Raw genomic sequence first — 22,258 nt, forward strand, 5'->3', positions numbered from 1 at the left:
CATATGGCTACACAATACAATAAATAGTAAACATCAGCACTAAATTAATAATACAAAATTTTAAGGTAAATCTTTTTTGCTAACTGTACTGTTGTAATTCCAAGTAGGTACGCTGCCATTTGAGATTATTTTCTCTATTCTCGGCTTATATCGGCGTGGATATAGATTTTGTCATATAAAATAATTATCTCTAATCCCTAGATATAGCTACAGAGAGAACAGAGAAATAAGTTAGTGTGGACCACTTATTTTTAAGAGAAAATGCGGATAGTGTAAGCTGTAGGTCGTAGTATGACGGTCTTAAATAAACAGACAACTAAATTAATATCTCACGCAAAAATAACTTCTAATTGGACTACTAATTTCTGATATTACTTCGAACCATACAATCTCATCAACTTTATAAAATAGGGCTTTTTTTAGGCTTTTTCATAAATATGATTGCGTTTGTTGTGCGTAATGATAAACCAAAGATTTAATTTAATCATTACCAATTTTTATGATCATTGTACAAAGGGCCTAATGCCACTTATCCATTTCCTAAACGGGAACATCTGCGCGAATACTTCTTCTGTTTAGTAAAACAATTTACATATTTTATACCACACTTACGTGAAACGTGTGTGCACTCTAGTGCATTTCTGCCGGGGTTCTCCGCTAGTGGTTGCGAATGTGTTCATCGGAAAGCATAACCAAAAGACAAGGCTTTGTTTTTTTAGATTCGCAACACACTCCTAACGGCAAATATATAAAAGGACTTTAAAAAACCTTAGTCTTTTTCCTTACTTGAAAATACATTAGATAATTTTATTGAAACAAATTACGTAGGTATCAGTTTTATTATCACTTAATATCTAGTGATTATTATTAGTCAATTCTTATCTACTTATTTAATTAACTAAGATTAAGCAATTGACTAGATATTTTATTGTACATACCTACCTAACTTTTTTCCAACATATGAAAATTAAATGAAGTTGCAAAGTGAAATAAAGTTTTATTAACTCTTTTAAAAAAAACTCATAAAAATAATTTAATATAGGTACTTTAACCATAACCACTAATGTTTACATTATTAAATTTATAGACAACATTTACTGCACACACATTTATTTTGTAAATGAAAGTATGTTTTGAATAATTTAGTTTCTATGTCAAATCTTATATAGGAGCTACTGGGGAGAAGACAAAATAAAACACCAAAATTTATTGTGAATATTCCAGAATATAATGTGTAACAATAGTACAACTTACAATCAGTCACATTGGAGACCAAGCTTTCATTACATGGTATACCAAAGACATAACTGATAATAAAATAAAATAGAAAGACAGACAATTGCAAGAACAAAAGCCAACTCCATTAAGGGAGAAATAAAGAAAAGATTAAGACTAACTTAAATCAAACTTCTTGGTCAATAGAGAAAGTCAAAATTGCTTTTTTAACATAACTGTTTCATATAATATAGAAATGTTGAGAGTTGCTTTGTTTTTGTTTGCAGATATGCACTTCCAATATGTTATAGTAAAGTTATAAGTTGGAAAAGTGCATTCTACTTTTTTATTTATTTTTCAATTTTTATTTATACATTTTTTTATCATCGGGACTTTTATAATTATACATATGAAGATGTTCAAAGCATATAATAAACAAGAATACAGCAAAATAAAACACCATCCATTGTCAAATCGACTAACTTAATCCTTCTTTGTGGCTTGCTGTTTAGCTTGGTGAGCTTGTAAAACAGCAACAGCCTCATCTACCTTTGCCTTAAGGGATTCTGCATGCTCTAGCATGTGGAGCAGTTCGGAGTTATCAATTTCCAAAAGCATACCAGTTATCTTACCTGCCAAATCGGTATGCATTCGTTGGATAAGTGGGAAGAGTCGTTCACCCAGCATTTGTTTTTGTTCCTGAAGTGGGGCTGCTGCTAACATTGTAGAAGTTAATGGTTCTTGACCTTGGATGTGCACAGCTGGTTGAGGAGCTGGAGGATTACGCATATTAGAAGTGTATTTATATCCTGCTGCACGACCGCTAGTAACAAGTGGTGCACGAATAGTTGAAGCAGCAGCTACACCTTGCTGTCCTGTGATTGGTCTGGCTCCCAATGATGTGCGTAGAGCAGTTTGAGTTGGACCTCGTGGAGCAGGGCGGAAGGGAGGTTGCATATTAGGATAAGCAGAAGCAGCAGTCTGGGTACTTGGTCTTACAGAGGGCTGAGCAGTCCATCTTGTTGAAGGACGTATTTGTGTCATTTGAGCTGGACCATAGAATCTTTGAGCAGGGGGTATAGTTGGTACGAAGTAACCACCTGCACTACCTGGTTGGAAAATTTGGCCCATTTGTTGCATTCTCATACTTGCCATACGTTGCATGTACTGAGAAGTTAGGTGAGCTTTGCGATCTTCTTTACGTTGAGCCAAAGCCACATAAAGTGGTTTTGTTCCAACTATTCTTCCATTCATTTCAGTTACAGCTTTGGTTGCCTCTTCAGGAGAAGAAAAGCATACAAATCCAAATCCTTTGCTGCGACCATCTTCCAGCATTACCTAAAATAATTATTTAATGTTAAAAATTTGGTTGTGTAAATAATATAAGTTATAAAATGATACTAAATTAAAATAACCTACCTTAGCAGAAGTTATGGTACCAAATGGTGCAAATTCTTTGCGTAACCTTTCATCATCAATAGTGTCATCCAAGTTCTTTACATATAAATTAACTCCTTGATAACGAGTCAAGCGTTCTGATTTCAATTGTTCAAATTTACGTTTTAATTCTTTTTGTCGCTCTGCCTTTTTCTGAGCACGGCCTACATAAAGTGGTTTGCCTTCAACTAATTCTTTACCATTTAGTTCTAGGCATGCCCTCTCAGCTGCATCTGGGTCTTCAAATGCTACAAAACCAAAGCCTCTAGATGATCCATCCTCTTTATACATTACTTTATGGCTTGTTATTCGGCCATATTTTTCAAACATGTCCCTCAATAACTCATCAGAAAAGTCTTCTCCAAAGTTTTTGACATACACATTTGTGAACAATTTAGCTTTCTCTCCAAGTTCCTTTTCACGTTCTTTGCGTGGTATGAACCTGCCAACGTATACTTTCTTCCCATTCAAAAGCATACCATTTACTTTATTTATAGATTTATTAGCCGCCTCTTCAGTTTCAAAATGAACAAAACCATAACCTTTGGAACCACCATTTTCATCTTGAGCTACTTTACAACTCAAAATATTACCAAATGCCGAGAATGTATCATAGATAGCTTTATTGTTAATATCTTTATCTAGGTTTTTAATAAAAACATTTCCAACTCCAGACTTGCGTAGAGATGGATCACGTTGAGACCACATAATTCTAATGGGTCTGCCCTTAATCATATCGAAATTCATGGTATCCAAAGCTCTTTCGGCTGAAACAAATACTTAATATGATATAACTGTGACAAAAATATCGAAATGTGATGGAATTCATAATATGAAAAGATGAGATGGATAAGTAATATGTTAACATGTAGTTTTGAATTCCCATCATTCTAGCATATGCAAGTTGTCATATTTTTTAATTTACACAACATACTGGTTAAAACATTGTAAGAACAAACTTCAAGGCCAGTCACTGCTTACCTGAATTTTAGAAAGTAAATACATTACTAACATAAATGATGGATAAGAAATCCATATATCTTTAATTAAATTACAAAATTAATATCAAGTTTAAAAATTTAACTCTTGCTAAAATCAGAAAATTTTAAGACAGATGTGCATAACCTAAACTTTTTAAATTTCGTTAAATACTGATAATCAAAATAAAACTGGAAACTTACCATCAATAGGCTGCTGAAAATTTACGTAAGCGTAACCTAGAGATCTACGTGTTATCATATCTCTACACACGCGAATGGAGAGAACTGGACCAGCAGTTGAAAATTTTTCGAACAACATGGCTTCAGTAATGTCCGAGTGTAAATCTCCAACATACAGCGAAGCCATGGGATAACTTGGTGGTCCAGGATTCATTTTGATGTATTTAATAGGACCGGATTGTAAAAATCAACAATTAACAGTAAAAAGCTGCTTCACTTTCTCTTCACGATTTCCTATCGCATTCCTTAGACCACGTTGCACGCTTACGTACACTAAATTAAAAACAAGTGCTTCCCGTTATTTTTTAAATATTTTTTTCTATTTTTTTGGATTTTTGTTAATTTTATAATTTTTTTTTATATTTTACAAGAATATTTCACGAAATTCTGAGGATTGTGTGACCTATTTCTGAGGGACCACACAACCTCACGTGAACACACCTTGCTCACCAAAGGAAAGGTGACGTTTGTGATTTGTGATTTGTAAAAGACAAAAAACAAGATGGCGTAGGTTGTGTGGTAGCTAGAAAAAATATGGCGTAATATTGTTATTAAGTGCTGTGTTTGTTGTAATTTCATTAATTCCAGTAATTCTTGCTTAAGATGTATTATTAATCATTTTCAACCAAGAAAACAATGAGAATTTATTGTTTTCTCTGCGCTTATAATATTATTTCATTTATTATTGTTACACTCGAACAAATTTTAATGTCTTTGGTTACATTTACCAGACCACTAAATGCCCACCAATGAATCAGTTACAACAAATAAGCTTTTTTAATAGGAGTTCCATAAATTGTTTTTGCACCGATTACGACAAACTATTTTCATCCTTGTTATTGTAGCTTTTTTTTTAAGATTATCTTCTTTCAAATAAGTCATGAGTAATAATAAATTATTTAAATATTGATATTATTAAATCAAAGTTTTTTTTAAAAAATCAAATATAAGACTACCATAGTAAAATATAAAAAGTAACAAATCTATTCCATTTGAATTTTTAAAAATTTGTGACTATTTAAATCTATTTAAGTTGTCTGTGGTCTATAATAATTGCATTATTATTATTTAAAAAACTTTGTTAACGGCCAAAAATTCTTATTAGGCAGTAAAAACTTCGTGTTAAGTTAAAGGTGAATTGCGAGGTTAATATTTTAACAAACTTTCACTAGGTTTAGAAGAAAAAATAAAAAAACAACCAAAGTCCTGCAGCTATGTGACCCAATTCTAGAATCTTTGTTTTGTAACTTGTCTTATGTATTTAGGTAACTTTTTATTAAGTTTCTTACATCAATTGACTCGCCTGAATGATTTGTAATAGGATGAAGTACTTCGCCAGACATGCTGCCATATCGCAAATCTTCGCCGAATCTGAACAATGTGGTCGAAGCATTATAATTGATATATTGACACATTTTTTTGGCATTGCTGAGACTATGAATGCTGATAGCCTGATAGGCACCGTCACAAGTAAAATTGAGACTTATTAAATGAAAGAAAATCATTACGTCCCAGAGTGGTCTGTACTACCACTAAAAGAAGTATCTTGCTGTCTTAAATTCTATAATTCATAAAGAACAATATATAACATATATATGTGGTTTCTCAAGAGTTGTCACGAACCGTCGAGCCAAATTATCTAATGAATGTCGTTCCCCAGAGCAAGCCGGCATTAGATCAAGTTGCAATAGCGTAGATCATTCCATACCTTTATCTTTCCTGCCAAATTGTGCAGAAGACTGAAGGGTACAATTAACTGCTATACTGTACTTGTGTATTTTTATAGATTAGATTCCATCAAAACCTGGGTAACGATCCAGATACTACACATATGTTATATCAATGTTGTATCAATTATTCACCAAATTTCTTTAAGACTCTGATGTGTACTGGATACGTAGTCAATGTTAATATGCGGCTAATGATTATGTAGGTGTGCATGCACAGAAACTCTGACCTCGTGTGTGTGTGTTGTGGTAAAGCGATAACTGCTTACCCAAACCCTAATTATACCGTTAATTTTTTATGGCGTTTAACGATATTTTACAACGACAAATAAAATAACGAAGTATTCAAGGCTTAGCAAATTTTTATTCAAGGTTTATAAGAAAATGTTGTTTCGTTCGGAGCATTTTGGACACTTATAATTTTGGAGCCGTATATAATTCTGAAACATTTTGGATTGGCCCAAAATTGGGGGTGAGCTTCACCAATATAGACGTAACTCAAAACAAGAGCCCGGCGGTTCACGGTAATTCAATTTGCTCACCGCTCGTTTCGTCACGCAAGCGTCACTTAAACGAAGTTTTCGGCTTCACGTAATTTCTCTCATAATTATATTATTAAACTACTTAACATTTTTTGGATTTGACTATAAAATTAAGTATCGATTATAAATTGCAATTGTTATTGGAATACGCTTATCTTCAGTAAACATCGTCGCATGTATGGCGCTGGATTAATTATTTTAAGTATTGTAAGAAAAGAGCGTAAAGTTTTGTAAAATTCATTAGAATTTCGAAGATTTTTTTTACATCGATATGGCAATGTGTACTTCGGTTATTGAAATTTTGAATATTAAAATATATATACAAATGCAACACAAAAAATAAATAACTTATTTTAATAAAATAAGCACGATTGATTGATGACATTAATAAAATAAGTGAAATAATTTAAATATAAAGATCATTTCTTTACGACTTTCTAAATGAAGTATGTTGATATGTTGTATTGATCGACTGTTGACTCTGTAGTCCTAAAAATTGGTAATCAAGCCAACTGTCATATTGCAACTGCACGTAAAAGGTGAAATTTATAAGATTTGCATGAAACGAACGATAAAGCTAGTTATTTAATTTCTGTAATTGTCGTTTTGATTGTGCTCTTTCACTAAAAAAATCATAGGTAATCATTTTTAACTTTAAGAAAACGTTAGATAGATGTGTCATAAAAGTTTGAAAAGTAGGTTTTATTTTCTCTTCATTTAACTGATTATTTATTATCCATTCCTTAATAATTTTGTCGTAGGCGTTATATCGAGAAAATAAGTATTCTCATAGAAACAGATATGTAAGCCGACTTCGAAAGAACATTTGCAATATCCTATGTAGCAGAGTGCTGACGACTACATGTTTTACATGTTCTATTATAAGGTAACAATTTTTTTTGTGACATTTTATCATTTCTTTGCACTTTTTTTATTGCTATTAAACAATTTCTAATAACCATCGATTCTCTTCTAAGATGATTCTCATTTAAGGAAATTAAAGATGCTTCTGTGTATACTGATGCAAATAAAAAGCTAAAAAGCACCATGTTACTAAATTAATAATTCATTCAAAGAAATTTCAGTGAAAAAACTAAAATGGCAGATAAAGAACAAGTTATCCAAGCTCTAAGAGCTACACTTATATCAGTGAAAGGTGCTTTGACTGTTAAACAATGCAACCGTAAGTATTACATAAAAAGTTTAGTACCTTGAGATATTAAGTAATACATCAGTGTTTCAATTTTTTTTAATGTAATAGTAAATAATATTTCAAATAATGTGAGTATTGAAATATACCCTAATAAAGAGTTTTAATTTTCTATATCAGGATATATTTTTCTCAAAACTAATATTACACGGATTCATTCATATAACTCTCAGATAATAATAAATAAAAATATTTGATTATATAAACTTTTTTATGAAAGAGATAGTTGTTTGCCCATATACTGGATATTCATTTCGTCTCCCATCATTATGAAATTCTAAAATTAAATTTTCATGTTATAATACAACAGTAAATAAAAAAGTACTAATGATATACTTTGTTTTATAGATATTGAAATCTACTAACACTGTGGTCAAAATAAGCTATCACAACTCTTATTTTAAGAGAGACTTTTTTGTGATTTTCTTATTCTTTGCTTGTGTATATGTATTGTATTACATAAAAATTGTCATATAAGTAATTTTCTAATAAAAGATTTTTTAAAAGTATAGTATATTTTTAATCCTTATTTGTAGGTGATTATCGAGAACTACAAGGAGAATGGATACCATATAAAAAGTTAGGCTATCCGACGTTGGAAAAACTATTTCAAGATGTTCCTGGATTTAAAATAACTCAAATAAATGGAGATTGGGTTGTTGATGCTATTGCAAGTCAGGAAACACAACACATAGCTTCTATGGTGTCACGTCAGAAGTCAAATAAAAAACACAACTTGAAATTGAATTATCCAGTGAGTATATAGATTAGTAAAAATTATTTCCTTTTCATTCATAAAAGAAGTACCCGAATAAAGCAAGTTTAAGCTAATTAAGCAATCTACAACAGCTAAAAATATTTTCATGATTCAATTAAAAAATATATATAAATTTCTAAGATTAAATAAATGTAATAAATCCTCATGTAATTGGGTTAGCATGCAATGCAGTAATCATGTTTAAAACATTAAAATAATTATATAGTAAATTGAATTAAAAACTAATATATAAATATCAAACAGTAAAGATGTTTAAATGTTTGATGATGATATATATATTGTACTGTATGTATGTCTTGTTGATAAAATGTAAAAGTAAAGTAAGGTAAAGCATAATGATTATGTTGGACTAGCTATCTGACCTCGATTTGCATGTCTATTATAAAGCAATCAGTATCAGCCATTTGGTTCAAATCAAAGTGATATTTATTATTTTTCTTTTATTTATTTGTTATTGCATGGCACTTTCATAATATAATGGATTTATGGGTTTTAATAGTCACTCACACATAGTTTTGTCTATTGTACTAATTTTTTAAAGCTATTAATTTCTGACCATGACATCATATGTTTGTATCTAAAAATATACAATATAGTCTATTTAAATCTTTATTCAGTGTAGTATATTTAAATCTTGGAAGTATAAGCTATTATATAAAAGTGTTATGTTAATTGGTTTAGTAGGTTTTCTATTAACCCAGTAAAAAAAAAACTTTTTATAATGTAAATTATATTATGATAATCCATACAAATGTTTATAGTCACTGTTGTAAAAAAAATTGATAATATTCTATATCTTTACTATATAAAGATTCACTGACTGATGAAGAAAAACATTTCTTAAATATTAAAATAAAGTTACATATTGATTTTTATTTATAGAATATATATGACATACAATTAAAAAAAATAAAAATTGCAGAGTATTCTTTGCCTTATATATGACAAAATAATAGGATATTTGTATTAATTGCTTTGCAAAATATCATTAGCATTGAGACTGAAAATTAATCAAAGATCAAATCAAAGAAACAAAAATGTTTTGTATTCAAAACAAATGATTTCTGATATATATAAACACATAAAAAAAACCATAATGTACACATTAATAACTATAAATATAACTACAGTTATTAATGTGTATACAATTAAATAAATAGGAATAAGTTCTACATTGATATTTTCCAAAAACATTAGAAAGCAGTAACTGAATGATCATAACAACAAGTTTAACCATAAAAGTTTAATGGTAATATAAGCCATATGTACAGTTAAATATTTATCATGTATGTTTTTTTTAAGAATCGGATACCAAAAAGGCAAGGATCTTGGAGAAAACCAACTTCATCATATTATTCCTCCAACTATAGTAATCAATATTCAAATCAGTTATATCGAGCTAAATCCAATACTCCATTTATTAACAACAACTACAATAAGGTAGGTGTTGTAAATTTTAGTAAATAAAGATCTAATATAATTATTTTATTGTAGTATGGGTAAAAAAAATTGTGTTGTTATAGAGTAACAAATACAATAAGACCTATGATACCAAAAATTCATCTCAAAATGTAAAAAATTACAAAGGATCAGCTGAAAATCAAGACAAAACTGGTATAAATACATCAAAACGCGTAAACACAGCTTTGCAAAACACAAAGGAAACTGAAGAAGTTTGTATCGCATAATATCTAATGTTTTATTATTACATTTTTATTATAAATATTATGAATGTAAAAAATTCCTTCTGCAGCAAAAACATTCCATTAAAAATGAAAAAGAGACTGACGGAAAAGGTGGCGGCAAAATTTCGGCTTCACAAAGATTGTCTAATTTACGTGATAGACTTAATACGGTTGACTTGATACCGTTGCAACTTCCAGCTCACAATGATTATACAGTATGTATTTATGTATGTTTTTTATAGACATAAATAAATAATCATTTGACATTAAAAAAATTCATTTTCACTTTGCAGGAAATTAGTGATCTTGTGACTCATGTAGCACCGGCTCATACATTGGAGCCTCCGCCAGATTCGACTTCTTCGATTGAAAAACTTGAATGGACTTGTCGCAAGCTAGGGCTACCTCAGCCCACGTACACGGTCCTCGACATACGACCCAAGCGTGGCCCGGCTAGTTACATCTGCTCAATCAAGGTTTTTTTATCGGATATCTTAAAATATTTATATCGTACAACTGTAGGATGGCATTTAATGTATTCTCGGTATATATGAAGAAAAAAGGAGAAAATTTTGTATAAAATTTATTTCTCAATGTAGTCATCCATAACCTTAATACAGTTGTTTAATATTTTTAATATTCTTTGAAAATATTTTTTCGAAAAGTGTGTGTTAATTGCCGATTTTAGCTTATTCGTCGCTCGGAAAAACGCTTTCCATGAAGATATTTTTTTAGGTCGGGAACAGAAAGTAATGATTAATCTCTTCAAAGCTAAGTTCTGCACAGTTCAGCAATCTTAGCAACTCGACCTGTGTGAGTCGTGAGGTACGTTGTCATGCAAAAAGCAACACCTAAATCCTGAGGCTAATTTTCCCTGCGTTTATTCTTAAAATGCCCTTCAAATTACGTAGTGCTTGCGCGTAAGGTACATCAGTAATATTATGTATTTTTCTTGTACTCAGTCATTAAAATTTCTTTGTAAGTCCCAAAACATGTAGTCATGAGTTTTCCGGCCGACAGAGTGCGTTGCTCCTATTCTATAGCAATGCCTTGACTCCTACATGCTCTTTGAATTATATTGATAAACCTACATTATTTTCCGGTAAAGTCCGGTCTAAAAACTTTTCGAGTTTTACTTAAAGATGTCCAAAAAGTCGCACTTGTTTCTGAGTCGCAATGAGACCATTTGAGGAACTCATCTTCCACTATCATTTGACAGGTGAAGAGAGTCAATGATAGATTGAATGGTACCCACAGATAACGTAGTGATTTGTGTTAATATGATTTTTATACAGGCATCTTCCAGTACTAGTTTCTGAACAATTTGCACATTTTCCGAAGTCGGGGAGCTGTCTGTCTTCACGAGAGTCGTCTTCAAGCCTTTCTCCCCTTTAAATTTAATTGACCACTTTTGAATTGGCTTATAAAGGTGCTTAATAAAGCCAATGTTTCATCGTGGATGATATTTTTATATCTGGAATAGTCTTAGAAAAATGACTGTTACTCCGATACTGAAAATACATTAATCTATAGGTAAATATTCTATATTTAAAATGCTGCGAAATGTGTATGAAATTTACAAACATTTTTTACACAAATAAATGGATAATTATCGAGCGGAATACGATGCCCGTGCCGTGTTAACCGTGCGACCGATGGTCAGGTGGGCGGGACGTACTCCGTGTCGTCGTACCCGGACTCGTCTCCGTCGGAGGAGCTGGCTAAAGAGGTGGCGGCCGTGAAACTGCTGGCCGTCATCGAGAGCTCGGAGATGGAGGGGCTGCCCACGTCGAGCCCAGCGGGCGCGCTGCAGGCGCTGGCCGCGCTCGCGGCGGACTTCGAGGCCGGAATCTGGGCCACGCACGTGCCGCATCTCTACAGGTATCTCGCTCCTTCACGTTCTGACATATACAAACTTCGATCGTATATGAGAACATTATACAATATATAATATATTTTATTAAAAATGTATTAAATATTTTAGTAAAAATGTATTTCAGACAGAAATATAATGAAAATTTACCGAACAACTGGCTGGAGTTGGTGGAAAACTGTCCCCTTATACTAAAGGATAGGCTGGTCAATGGATTGGTACTTTTACCTAACAATGAGGTATGTTCACTTCTTTTTAATTGAAAATATGTTATTTTAAGAGATTCATATTATATTGCTTGATTTGATTGCACCTTAATATGCTTTTAGGACGTAAAATCGCTATTAATCGAGTCTATATCTTTTGAAGAAACGATCGACAGTGATTTACCACCATTGCAATTTCCAGAGGATGACTTTTGGAATGTATTCATTACCGTAGCAAATTCAACTCTCGAAGTTTGGCTCAGGATAATTGGCCTTCAATATAGTGTAAGTGGTCTAAATAAAATTATTAAATATATAATTTTATTTCAACGTTGGCTATTTATTTAACACACTATTTAATTGTAATAATATTTTACAGGATGCTTTTGAAGTTCTTCTAGCTGATATGGTCGAATATTATGATAATGGTGGCACAACATTGGACAAATCTATGATTATAAAAAATGCTTGGTAATATTTGTGAAACGAATACATTTTTGGTGGATATTATAGTTCGAAAGAGTGTTCTTTAATGTTTGGAATTTGTACAATAGGTATGCAGTAAAACTAGATGACGGCGGATGGCAACGAGCGAAAATATTAGAAATCGAAGACGAAAAAGCGACCGTTTTCCTTGGAGATCATGGAGACGACGATTCCGTTGATTTTAACAACATAAAAATACTCGAACCACAATTCCGAAAACTGCCTGCGCAGGTTATCTTTACAAATAAATCTTAAAATAAAGGTGTAACAGGCTAGCTCACATAACTATCAGGTATCACAAAAACATTGTATACAGGTGTACCAAAAGCAACATGGGAACCATGTCCTCTCACTTTGAAGAAATAAACATATCAAGGCCTTGACAATAAATACTGTATGTATCGAATGAAGTCGGAGACCCATCCTATGTATTTTATTTAACAAGTGCTTATTGCAAATATTTGAGAGTCGTAATACATAGAACAACGTGTACGCGCCGCAGGCGGTCCTGTGCCGGCTGGAGGGCGCGGAGGAGCTGGCCGCGAGCGAGACTGGCGCGGCGTTGGTGCGGCGCCGCTTGCTGGGCGAGGTGCTGGTGGCCGCGCCCGGCCCGCGCACCGACCCCTCCGACCCCTCCGTGGCCGTCGTGCTGTACGACACGTCTACGCCGCGAGACCTCAACATCAACAAGGAGATCGTGCATGACTTCTGCATCGCCGGCGCTTTCTCGCTCACGCAGGCATAGTGGACTTTATGATACTCCTCGAACGCCCCGACTCGGTGCGATCGAATCGGATAGTCACTTTGCGATCGGTGTGCGCAGAAGCTGTGTGCGGTGGAGGTGGGCTGCGTGACGGAGGAGGGTCGTGTGTGGGTGTCGCGCGCGGGCGGCGCCGACACCGTACGCGCGGCGCTGGCGCTGCTGACGGCCGGTCCCTACCGCCGCCCGCTACCCGCCGCGCCGCACGCGCCGCCCACGCAACCCAACGCGCTCTACATCGTTCGCACGCTCGACGGAGACTGGTCAGAACTCTCTACTTTCCAACTGTATTCTCTACTCCATATGCGACTATGTGGACATGGAACAGCGACCGAATTATCCTAAAATATAAGAATTCATTCGTGAAATTTTAAGACTATTTTCTATAAATATAAGAAACAATTGTTCTTTCAAATTGAAGTATGGTTTATTAAAATAGTCTACCATGTCACAGGGTACGATGCATCATCATCAGCGGCCTGGACGGCGAGGGCACAGTGCGCACGCAACTGGTGGACAGCGGGCTCATTTTACGCGCGCCGCTCTCATCTCTCGTACCTTTAAACGCCTTCTCGCCGGCCCTCGACGCCTACCCCTACCAGGTGCCCGCAGACGGCGACAAAGAGGTCACCGACAAGCGCTAGTTGGGCTGGCCTGACCCTCGCTCTCGTCCGCAGGCGGTACAGGTGCGACTGGGCGCAGCGGAGCGCGTAGCGAGCAGCATGGTGCAGCGCCTGCGTGAGCTGCTGGTGGGTGCGCCCGTGCTGTGCCGCGCGCTGCCCGCGTCCGCACCCGCGACTGCTGCTGCAGGAAGCCCGTCAGGCGCGCCCGCGCAGCACGTCGAACTGTTCGCGCGCTCGGGGCCCGAGAACTTCCTCGTGCCCGTCAACATTTCGATACTCATGGAGTACGAGTATCTTCAACTGTTGAGTTTTTTTTTTTTTTCTTTAAAAAGTCAGACTGACAGATTTATCGATGGTAAAGTGGTCACCATTGCCTATAGACATTGTAACACTGACATTGCATCGGTAACGTAGCGCCGTAGAACAATTAATAAATAAGTAGGACTACCAATTCATGACCGATACCTATCTGTCTCTCTCTCTTTTTGTTTTATTCTGTTTTGTTTGTTTTTAAGTTCCAGGTTGTTACTAGTATCTTGTGAAAAATATTACATGCCATATTGGTCTTATAATTTAATAACTAAAATGTGTATATTTCGTATGAAACTAATAAAAGTAAATTGTAATGATAATTTTGAAACAATGTAAAAATTCTGAATTAATTTTAAAGCTGTATCCCGTTTTTTACATTTTTACAGTTACCTAAAACATTATTTAAAAATGTTTTGGTACAAAAATTATCAGACTCTTATAGTTCTCTTGGACACAAAAAATACATAAGAGAATAGTCGAATAAAATTTAAAATATAAAGTAAATATTAGAATGCATTGAAGTCATTGTAATGCAATAGCTTTACAGTTATCAGAGCGTATCAGCGTTCCGCGACTTTCACTAACTCGACACGCAAGCCGTCTCGCATTATTAGTAAATTAATAGTCAGTGACCGAAAAACCTTACAACAATAAACAGGTTCGGTTACCTTATAAATATTTATATTGAAATACACCACCACCGATAATTTGTTTCGTAATACTAAATGGTTTCTAATAAAATATAATATATTTTTAAATATAATTAAAATGTTTATTTAATGTTCTATATAAAATAATATTAAAATTACGTAACTTATGAAAAGAGAAAATACGTAATTTAATTAATAAATTTATTTTGGTTTTTTTTTTTATGAATGTTGTTCTACTGAATATATTAGTAATGCTTTCATGAGTTTTAAGGAATATGTAAAAAAATATTATTTTATAATAAAAATGCAGATAGAAAGGCAGGCTATTTTTATCAAGTATGATGAATTAGGCCTCCTAAATTTCGACTGCAATGTAAATATTATCGAGAAGTACGTTACATAAAGCTGGTTGTCCATTATTCTTTAATTCTCCTAGGGATGTCACTTAGCTAAGGTAGAAATATATATAAATATAATGTAAAGAGAGAAGAATTAAAAAACGAAAATAAATGAAATAGAAAACAAGATAGTTAATAAATAGCGTTTCAATTCTATACTTAGATTTACCGTTAGAGGTTTGTTTGTTTGAGAAGTTTTCTTTTTTTTCTTTCATAAATGTAATAATATAAATTTTCAAAATTAATGATGAATTCGCGACCTAATTATATTCATACGCACAGCGCCAACCCGAAGGAGGAGGAGAAGGAGACGTCGAAGCACCTCGAGGAGCTGCACAAGAAGAAGGAGCGCATCTTCCGCACGGCGTCCGCGGGCGACGCGCGCGACCCCCGCGCCGCGCTGCCCCCGCCCGCGCTGCCCGCGCCCGGCAAGTGCTTCGACGTGTTCGTGTGCATGGCCGCCAACCCCTGGAACTTTGTCGTGAGTCCACTCGTGCACCGGAGTATCCATTCCATACTCCGATAAAGGTATTAATCGCTCCCGCGTCCTGTTATAAAAGGTTCAACCGAATAGTACGAGACCTACGCTGCAAACGATGATGGCTTCGTTGCAAGTGGAGTGCCCGAAAATACCGGAATCTGAAGCTCCGACGAAACCAGCAAGCGGACAACTTTATACGGCATATTACGATAAAGACGAATCTTGGTACAGGTGATATATCGTCCGACGTTTTGATGACTTGTTTATGAATTTTGTTATTAGGGCACAAACAGACAATGGTATATTTATTATTATTAATTCAATGTATTTTTAATTCTCAATTGAACATTTTAATTCCCATTCGAATATCTCCCTCACTGACCTAATTTCATACACCGCCGTACTGGTTAAAAACTGTCGATGAATGTACTCAACCGAAGGTCCATGGCGTCATATGACAGGGTCGTGGTGGCGAACGCGGTGTCGACAGAGATGGTGTCGGTGTATTTCTGCGACTTCGGTGACCTGACGCTGTTCAGCACCAAGTCGCTGCGGCCCGTGCCGGCTACCGTACCGCTCGCGCGCTCTTTGCCGCCGCAGGCCATCAAGGCGCGTCTCTACGGTGCGTATTGGCGTATTTTATATGAAATGCGACTTCATATGCTTTAAGCTTTTTTAGGTCTATACGTAAACTTTAGTTCTTGTTTATGATCTGCATTCATATTGGATTCGAAGAGTGTGATAAATACGTACCTATATACCTGTGACATTATTTAAAGTATGTTGCAAAAGTAGAAAAAAATTGGCATTAGAATGTTATAATTTCACGGAACCGTTAATTCGCGAAAATGCCATAACAGACGTGATATGTCTATTAGTAGAAGTTAGTCTGGAGGACTGCAGTCACTTCTGAGAAGGTTCAGCCAAATAATATGTCAATTAGAGATTGAATTCTGTGGATCGGTCGCGCTAAAACTGGCAAGTTTCACTGTTGTGCAAGTTGATTTTTTGGAGAGTGTGCAAAAAATAAAAGTTATAACTTCATTCAGGAAGTATTAGGTATACTCCTCTTATCTCGACTTTAAATCCAAAAAAACATAGTTGATAGTCTTTTTAAAAAAAACAATTACTCTAGTGTAATAGTTGTTCGTATAAACCATAGTGCCTGTAACAAAACATTTTTGCAAACAAGACTTTGTTTATTGATTTTTTTTATGTTACCAAATAATAAATTTAATGAGGAATATACATTAAATTGTACATAATTTTTTTTGTATAATTGTTCACAGATGTGAAACCTCTTCATCAAGACTGGACAGTTGATGACTGTATTAGATTTCAAGACTTATGTGTGGAACAACAATTTGTTGGCGTTTGCAAGGAAGTTGGCAAAGATCCGATAAATCCTACTGAACCGTTACTCATCCTTGACCTTATAGATACCTCGACAGATGAAGACATTTATATAAACAAACAATTAGTCAATGAAGACAGAGCACGACTGGCTTCAGCTTCTTAAATATCGTCGTTTTAATCCAACAAGTTTAAAAAAATATTGATAACATATAGATAAAATAAATTTAAAAAATGTATTTCGTCTGACCCGTTAGATGTTTACGTTATATTTAAACGTGATATATTCTCTTAATTTATGTGCACTCGTTGTTTATAAATACTTCGGTAATTATTGTTTCGTTGATCTATATTGAGTTTTATTTTCCGTCAATTCTTAATGACATAAAATTAATATTTCACTAAATTATCAACATTAAAAAAGTATAAACCATTTTCTGTGCAGTTAAAACAAACATTGTCTTATCGCTATGTTCTCGCGTGTAGTGAATATTGACAATTTAGTAATTTTCATATGAATGCATTTATTATGACTGAAGTTATATATCATTTTTTGCCTTACACAAGTATGACTGTACAGATCTGATCTCATTTGTTCTTTCTTTTTTTTTTTAATAATAAACTTAAGTTTAAGAGTCAGTCCATGAACTTCCATTTTTGTGATTTTGTCTAATCTTTTTAAATGAAGGAAGGATATTGTCAATTTTTTTTAATAGTCATTAACGAGATTAATCTCATGTTCGTTACTATATAAAGATACCTTGTTATGTGATATTTAAGTTCTTGTTTATAGATTTTGATTTTATCTTAATCCTTGTTAATTTAAAAATATATAAAAAAGAAAATGTATAAAAAAAATCTTTAAACTCGGTATAAAGACATATATCAAGACTTATTTTATTTATTCTGTGTAAACCACACATGTTATTCCATTTAATCTGAAATGATATAGAGATAAAAACAATATTAGTGCTTGCTTATTATTATTACTATGGTGACACTATATCTACAAGCATTAGTTGACTTTATTGCCTATAATAACCTGTAATAACTGTTTGTGCACGATCAAAATAAAAGTACTGTGTAATAAGTTGTGCATTTTGATTGCTCCTCCACCTTTAAGAAGACCTAAATTTTTTTTTGTAATTTGTATATTTACTATTTGCTTATGTTGTTTTTTTTTATAGAAAAAGTAAAGGTAAAACCAGTATGACTACTTCCATTTTCATTTCACAGGAGAACATTTTAAGCCATTTTACTACCATTTCTGTTATATTTACTTTTTTCTTTCTAGAAAAAAATCCTTAACTCAAACTATGAGAGAACTTAAACGTTAACGATTGCTTAAAGAAAGGAGTAGTTTTATAAGATTATCGTTAGCAATCACGGTTTTTAAGTGTTTTACATAATCAAGTCGGAATTTATTTTTCACATCAACCACACAATCTAAATGGGTTTGGTTGAACTGATCAGATATTCAGTTGCATAACATATTATGTTAATGAACCAATATAAAAAATTCAATATCATACGAGAGGAGACTGGGATAAAGGGCAGAACTTAAGCAGAGATTGTGCTTTTATTTAAATATTGGGATTTAAGAACCAAGTAAAAGTTGAATGCTGTACAGAATTGTTAAAGCAATTGTTAATAAAGATAAAAAGTAGGTCTGGCTGCCAGCAGGGTTAAAACTGGCAGTTAATATTTAACTTCAGAGACAAACAAATTATTTAAAACTAAAATATCCTAATGCCTAGGCTTTTTCATCCCATGTGAGAATTGCATAAAATAGAACCTTAATGCTGACTTTAAATTTACTTCATAAGAATAACTGGACATAAAACAGACACAAAAAAGTCAAATCAGAACTAAGTATAAAAGCCTGCTTATATGTTGATGAGAAACCAATACATCCAAGAAATATACCAAATAATTTTAACGATAAAGAAGAGGTTTATCTATTTAGTTAAGTCCCATCTCAATTTAACAGTATTTTTCATCTATTATATCGTGAATTAAGTTTTGCTAATTAATATCAGACTATTCTATATTTAAACAATAAAAAGATATAATTAATACTAAGGTTTTTATTTATGAAGTTCATCAGTGGAAATGCCATATTTTTTCTTTAATGTATCTAATTCTTCTTGCTTCTTTTCAATATCCATTCCCTTAAATGCTTTGTTTGATCTATAATATAATACAACTAAATATCTGTTACATACATTGAAACCAGATAAATTATCACAAGCATTTTTAGCATCGAAAATGTCCTCATACACAACAAATGCTGTTCCTCTTGTTTCTGGCGTATTTCCACTACAAAAAAAGTATAAAGTGGTTTAATATCAAATGAAGTAGCTAAAAAACATAACAGTATTACATATAATATAGTCATACTGGAGATTCTTTTCACTTAAAACAAAATTCAAATGTATTTTGAATAAAATAATTTTATTTATATATTAATAACCTTAATCTGAAATTGTGCCCAACTTTATACTTAGGTTTTACAATTCATAAGTGTAAATTGCCTTGGTAAAATTATTCTTTTTTTAATCTCTATTTCGGGTTGTTTACCGTTTCCAATACCAAAAAAGTTTACTTACACTCTTATTTGTCGTATAGCCCCGTATTTGCCAAAAATATCATACATTTCTTCAGCGGATATTTTATATGGTAAATTTCTTATGTACAAAATTCTATTAACTTCTGGTGGAAGTCTTACCTAAAACATAACAAATTAAATAATTACAATTCGTTTTTACTTATCATACTTTTTTGTTATTGATAATAGTCAAACTATTTACATTTGCCCGTCTTTGCAGTGCTAATGCCATATTTTACGTTGTATTCTTCTTCAAATTTTTTCTTTCAATGGTTAATTTTTCTTCATGAATATTTTCAGTTTTCACAATATAAAACTTCAAGTGATAATTAATACGTTAAGTTCCACAAACCAACGAGAAAACTATTATAACCACTAAGTTTTCCTAATAACTAACAGTCTTGTCTTGCAGTTCTTCGAATTAAGCCACAGACAATATCAAATCTGTACAACAGATTATATATGTGCATCGTAGACAGCAAAACTAATAGACGCAATGACGATTTCTATTTCATTTACACAAGAAAGAGAACGAAAATGACGTTACAAATGGTTTAGACAAAGATAGAATTATCCCATATCATGTTTTATTATATCATATTTAGACAAAGATATAATTATATAAAGATATAATTATAATTATATTTTGGCCCTTATCGCGTAAGTAGTTTTAATGGTGTTTCGCTACTTGAGTAGCGAAGTAGTTACATTTATTAAAAAGTAAAATTTAATAGCCTCATTTTGTTTTAATGATTTATGATTGTTTCTCGGTCGTTTCACTGGATTAGAATCGTTTTCTGACATAAAAATAAGCAAAAATTGAACAATAAACACAATGAACGCACCAACCGTCAAGTTTGCTTCGCTACTCAAGTAGCGAAACAAACACTAAAATTCGCGATAAGGGACAACCAAACCATTTTTTAAAGTAATTTTCATTTTACCTCTTGTGTAAGTGAGAAGGAAATCGTCATTGCATCTATTAGTTTCTCTGTCTACGGCCTCCGTATAAGTCTTATCCTTAGTTATATAAGGATAAGACTTATATAACTAAGGATAAGACTTATACGGAGTAGGAGGAGTATATATATCTTTGTATACGAAAAGTGTCACTCAAATGTTTTTAATGCCCGGTTTACATTATTCCAGTCCAGCGATCTAGTCCAGTACTGGATTGCTCACTGGAAAAATGTAAACCGGCACTGGAATGAACTGGATTAGATCCAGTACTGGATTAGATTCAGTTCATTCCAGTGCCGGTTTACATTTTTCCAGTAAGCAATCCAGTACTGGACTAGATCGCTGGACTGGAATAATGTAAACCGGGCATAACTCACAATCAAGAACAAATTAGCGTTATAGCCTGTTGGAGCTAGAGGGTGAAATTTAAAGGAATTAAATGTTTCATTATTTAAGGAACGCATCTTCTACATTAAGATTTTCTCATTCATTTTTCATCTTCATTTGAAATTACATTGTATCTAATAATTTTTTGATTAGTAAATCTATTCTCATGTTTATTGTTCAGCAGCATAATTATAATACCAAATTGTTATGCACTTTGATTAGTTAACTATTAATAGAAATAGCTATTCTCTTGGAATGCTTATTATGGTCTTTCAACAATGGTTTCATAACATGTGTCACAGACTCTGAAAGTTACAGATATTTTATGTATAATCATTTCATAAAAACTTTATTAAAAATATTATATAAAAACACTTGCATATTAAAACTTTTTAAAATCTTAATTTTAAAGGTTTATCTTTAGATAAATACCTTTTTAATTACTTATTTATATATTATTATAGTTAGCAAGTAGCATAGTTAGCAAGTGCGGTACTTTTTGAATTGTTAATGTGGCACCGCTTATTATGTGAGATATGGCCAAGATATGACATACTCTTTTATACATGATTAATGACTGTTTAGACAGAATATTTTGCGCTCAACTAGCGTAAACTTAAGCCAAAATAAGTTTAAAAAAATAGTTTATCCTTAATCTGGATAAGCTACTAGTACTCTCTAAGTATATTAATAGCTTTTATTTTGTCAATGAACCTATATGATTTGCTCATGTGGCAGACTTGTATAGTCTGGTATTTGTAGCTTGTCATCGTGGATGGTAGTAACTACCTCTGCATGGACGCAGGTCAATGAGGGCTATCGTATCTGCTGGCTCACTAGTTGGCGTCAATAATGAGTTGCTGCCATTGAAAATTATTTGTTACTGCAAAAATCAGATTTTATTTAAAATAATTGATATTATATATATATTAAATAACAGTTGACTTCTAATATAATTTGAATCATTATATCCGGTTTATTTTTGGTGTAGATATTAATTTTAACAAATATATATTATCAATTACCTAATAATTATTTTTAAAAATATTTATTAGGTAACTACAATTATTCAACAATAAAATATAGTAAGTTTATTTGCAGTTTTAATCATTAAGAGGGCACTTAGTTTAATTACTTTAGAAAACAAAATGACATGACAATAATTATTCAGTGTAATAAATACTGTATATTTGAATACGAGTTGTGTTTTTAAATAATTCACTGTATTCAACATAATTAAATAAATAAAAGATTGATTATGTTCGCGTTGTTCTATTTTGTTCCAAAAAAAAAGAGGATATACGTTTCTAAAAGTCAAATTCGCCTAAAGCTGTTGTTTACTCTATG

The 22,258-nt window shown here is 32.9% G+C and overlaps 3 protein-coding genes across 4 annotated transcripts; 1 reads left to right on the forward strand and 2 right to left on the reverse strand.

The window, feature by feature from the left end:
• Positions 1 to 1,205: 1,205 nt before the first annotated feature.
• Positions 1,206 to 4,339, reverse strand: LOC126768987 (polyadenylate-binding protein 1). Its single transcript, XM_050487517.1, has 3 exons — positions 3,834 to 4,339; positions 2,635 to 3,419; positions 1,206 to 2,553 (listed from the first exon to the last, which is right to left on the reverse strand). The coding sequence occupies exons 1-3, from the start codon at positions 4,024 to 4,026 to the stop codon at positions 1,699 to 1,701; spliced, it is 1,833 nt and encodes a 610-aa protein (XP_050343474.1). The 5' UTR covers positions 4,027 to 4,339; the 3' UTR covers positions 1,206 to 1,698.
• Positions 4,340 to 6,629: 2,290 nt separating this feature from the next.
• LOC126768638 (tudor domain-containing protein 7) lies at positions 6,630 to 18,048 on the forward strand. Of its 2 annotated transcripts, none has more exons than XM_050486869.1 (21): positions 6,630 to 6,779; positions 6,903 to 7,027; positions 7,218 to 7,324; positions 7,888 to 8,105; positions 9,432 to 9,569; positions 9,653 to 9,802; positions 9,883 to 10,029; positions 10,108 to 10,290; positions 11,478 to 11,695; positions 11,815 to 11,926; positions 12,017 to 12,178; positions 12,273 to 12,364; positions 12,448 to 12,610; positions 12,882 to 13,118; positions 13,203 to 13,402; positions 13,594 to 13,741; positions 13,817 to 14,064; positions 15,405 to 15,603; positions 15,683 to 15,834; positions 16,065 to 16,225; positions 16,893 to 18,048. In XM_050486869.1, the coding sequence occupies exons 3-21, from the start codon at positions 7,240 to 7,242 to the stop codon at positions 17,120 to 17,122; spliced, it is 3,243 nt and encodes a 1,080-aa protein (XP_050342826.1). In that variant the 5' UTR covers positions 6,630 to 6,779; positions 6,903 to 7,027; positions 7,218 to 7,239; the 3' UTR covers positions 17,123 to 18,048. The 2 variants fall into 2 exon arrangements, with proteins under 2 accessions (XP_050342826.1, XP_050342816.1); XM_050486859.1 differs by having other exon boundaries at positions 7,227 to 7,324.
• Positions 18,049 to 19,028: 980 nt separating this feature from the next.
• LOC126769614 (splicing factor 3B subunit 6) lies at positions 19,029 to 19,984 on the reverse strand. The gene is made up of 3 exons (XM_050488490.1): positions 19,767 to 19,984; positions 19,566 to 19,684; positions 19,029 to 19,275 (listed from the first exon to the last, which is right to left on the reverse strand). The coding sequence occupies exons 1-3, from the start codon at positions 19,794 to 19,796 to the stop codon at positions 19,044 to 19,046; spliced, it is 381 nt and encodes a 126-aa protein (XP_050344447.1). The 5' UTR covers positions 19,797 to 19,984; the 3' UTR covers positions 19,029 to 19,043.
• Positions 19,985 to 22,258: the final 2,274 nt, after the last annotated feature.

This window comes from Nymphalis io, chromosome 1 (genome assembly GCF_905147045.1).
Source record: "Nymphalis io chromosome 1, ilAglIoxx1.1, whole genome shotgun sequence".
NCBI classification, from domain to species: domain Eukaryota; kingdom Metazoa; phylum Arthropoda; class Insecta; order Lepidoptera; family Nymphalidae; genus Nymphalis; species Nymphalis io.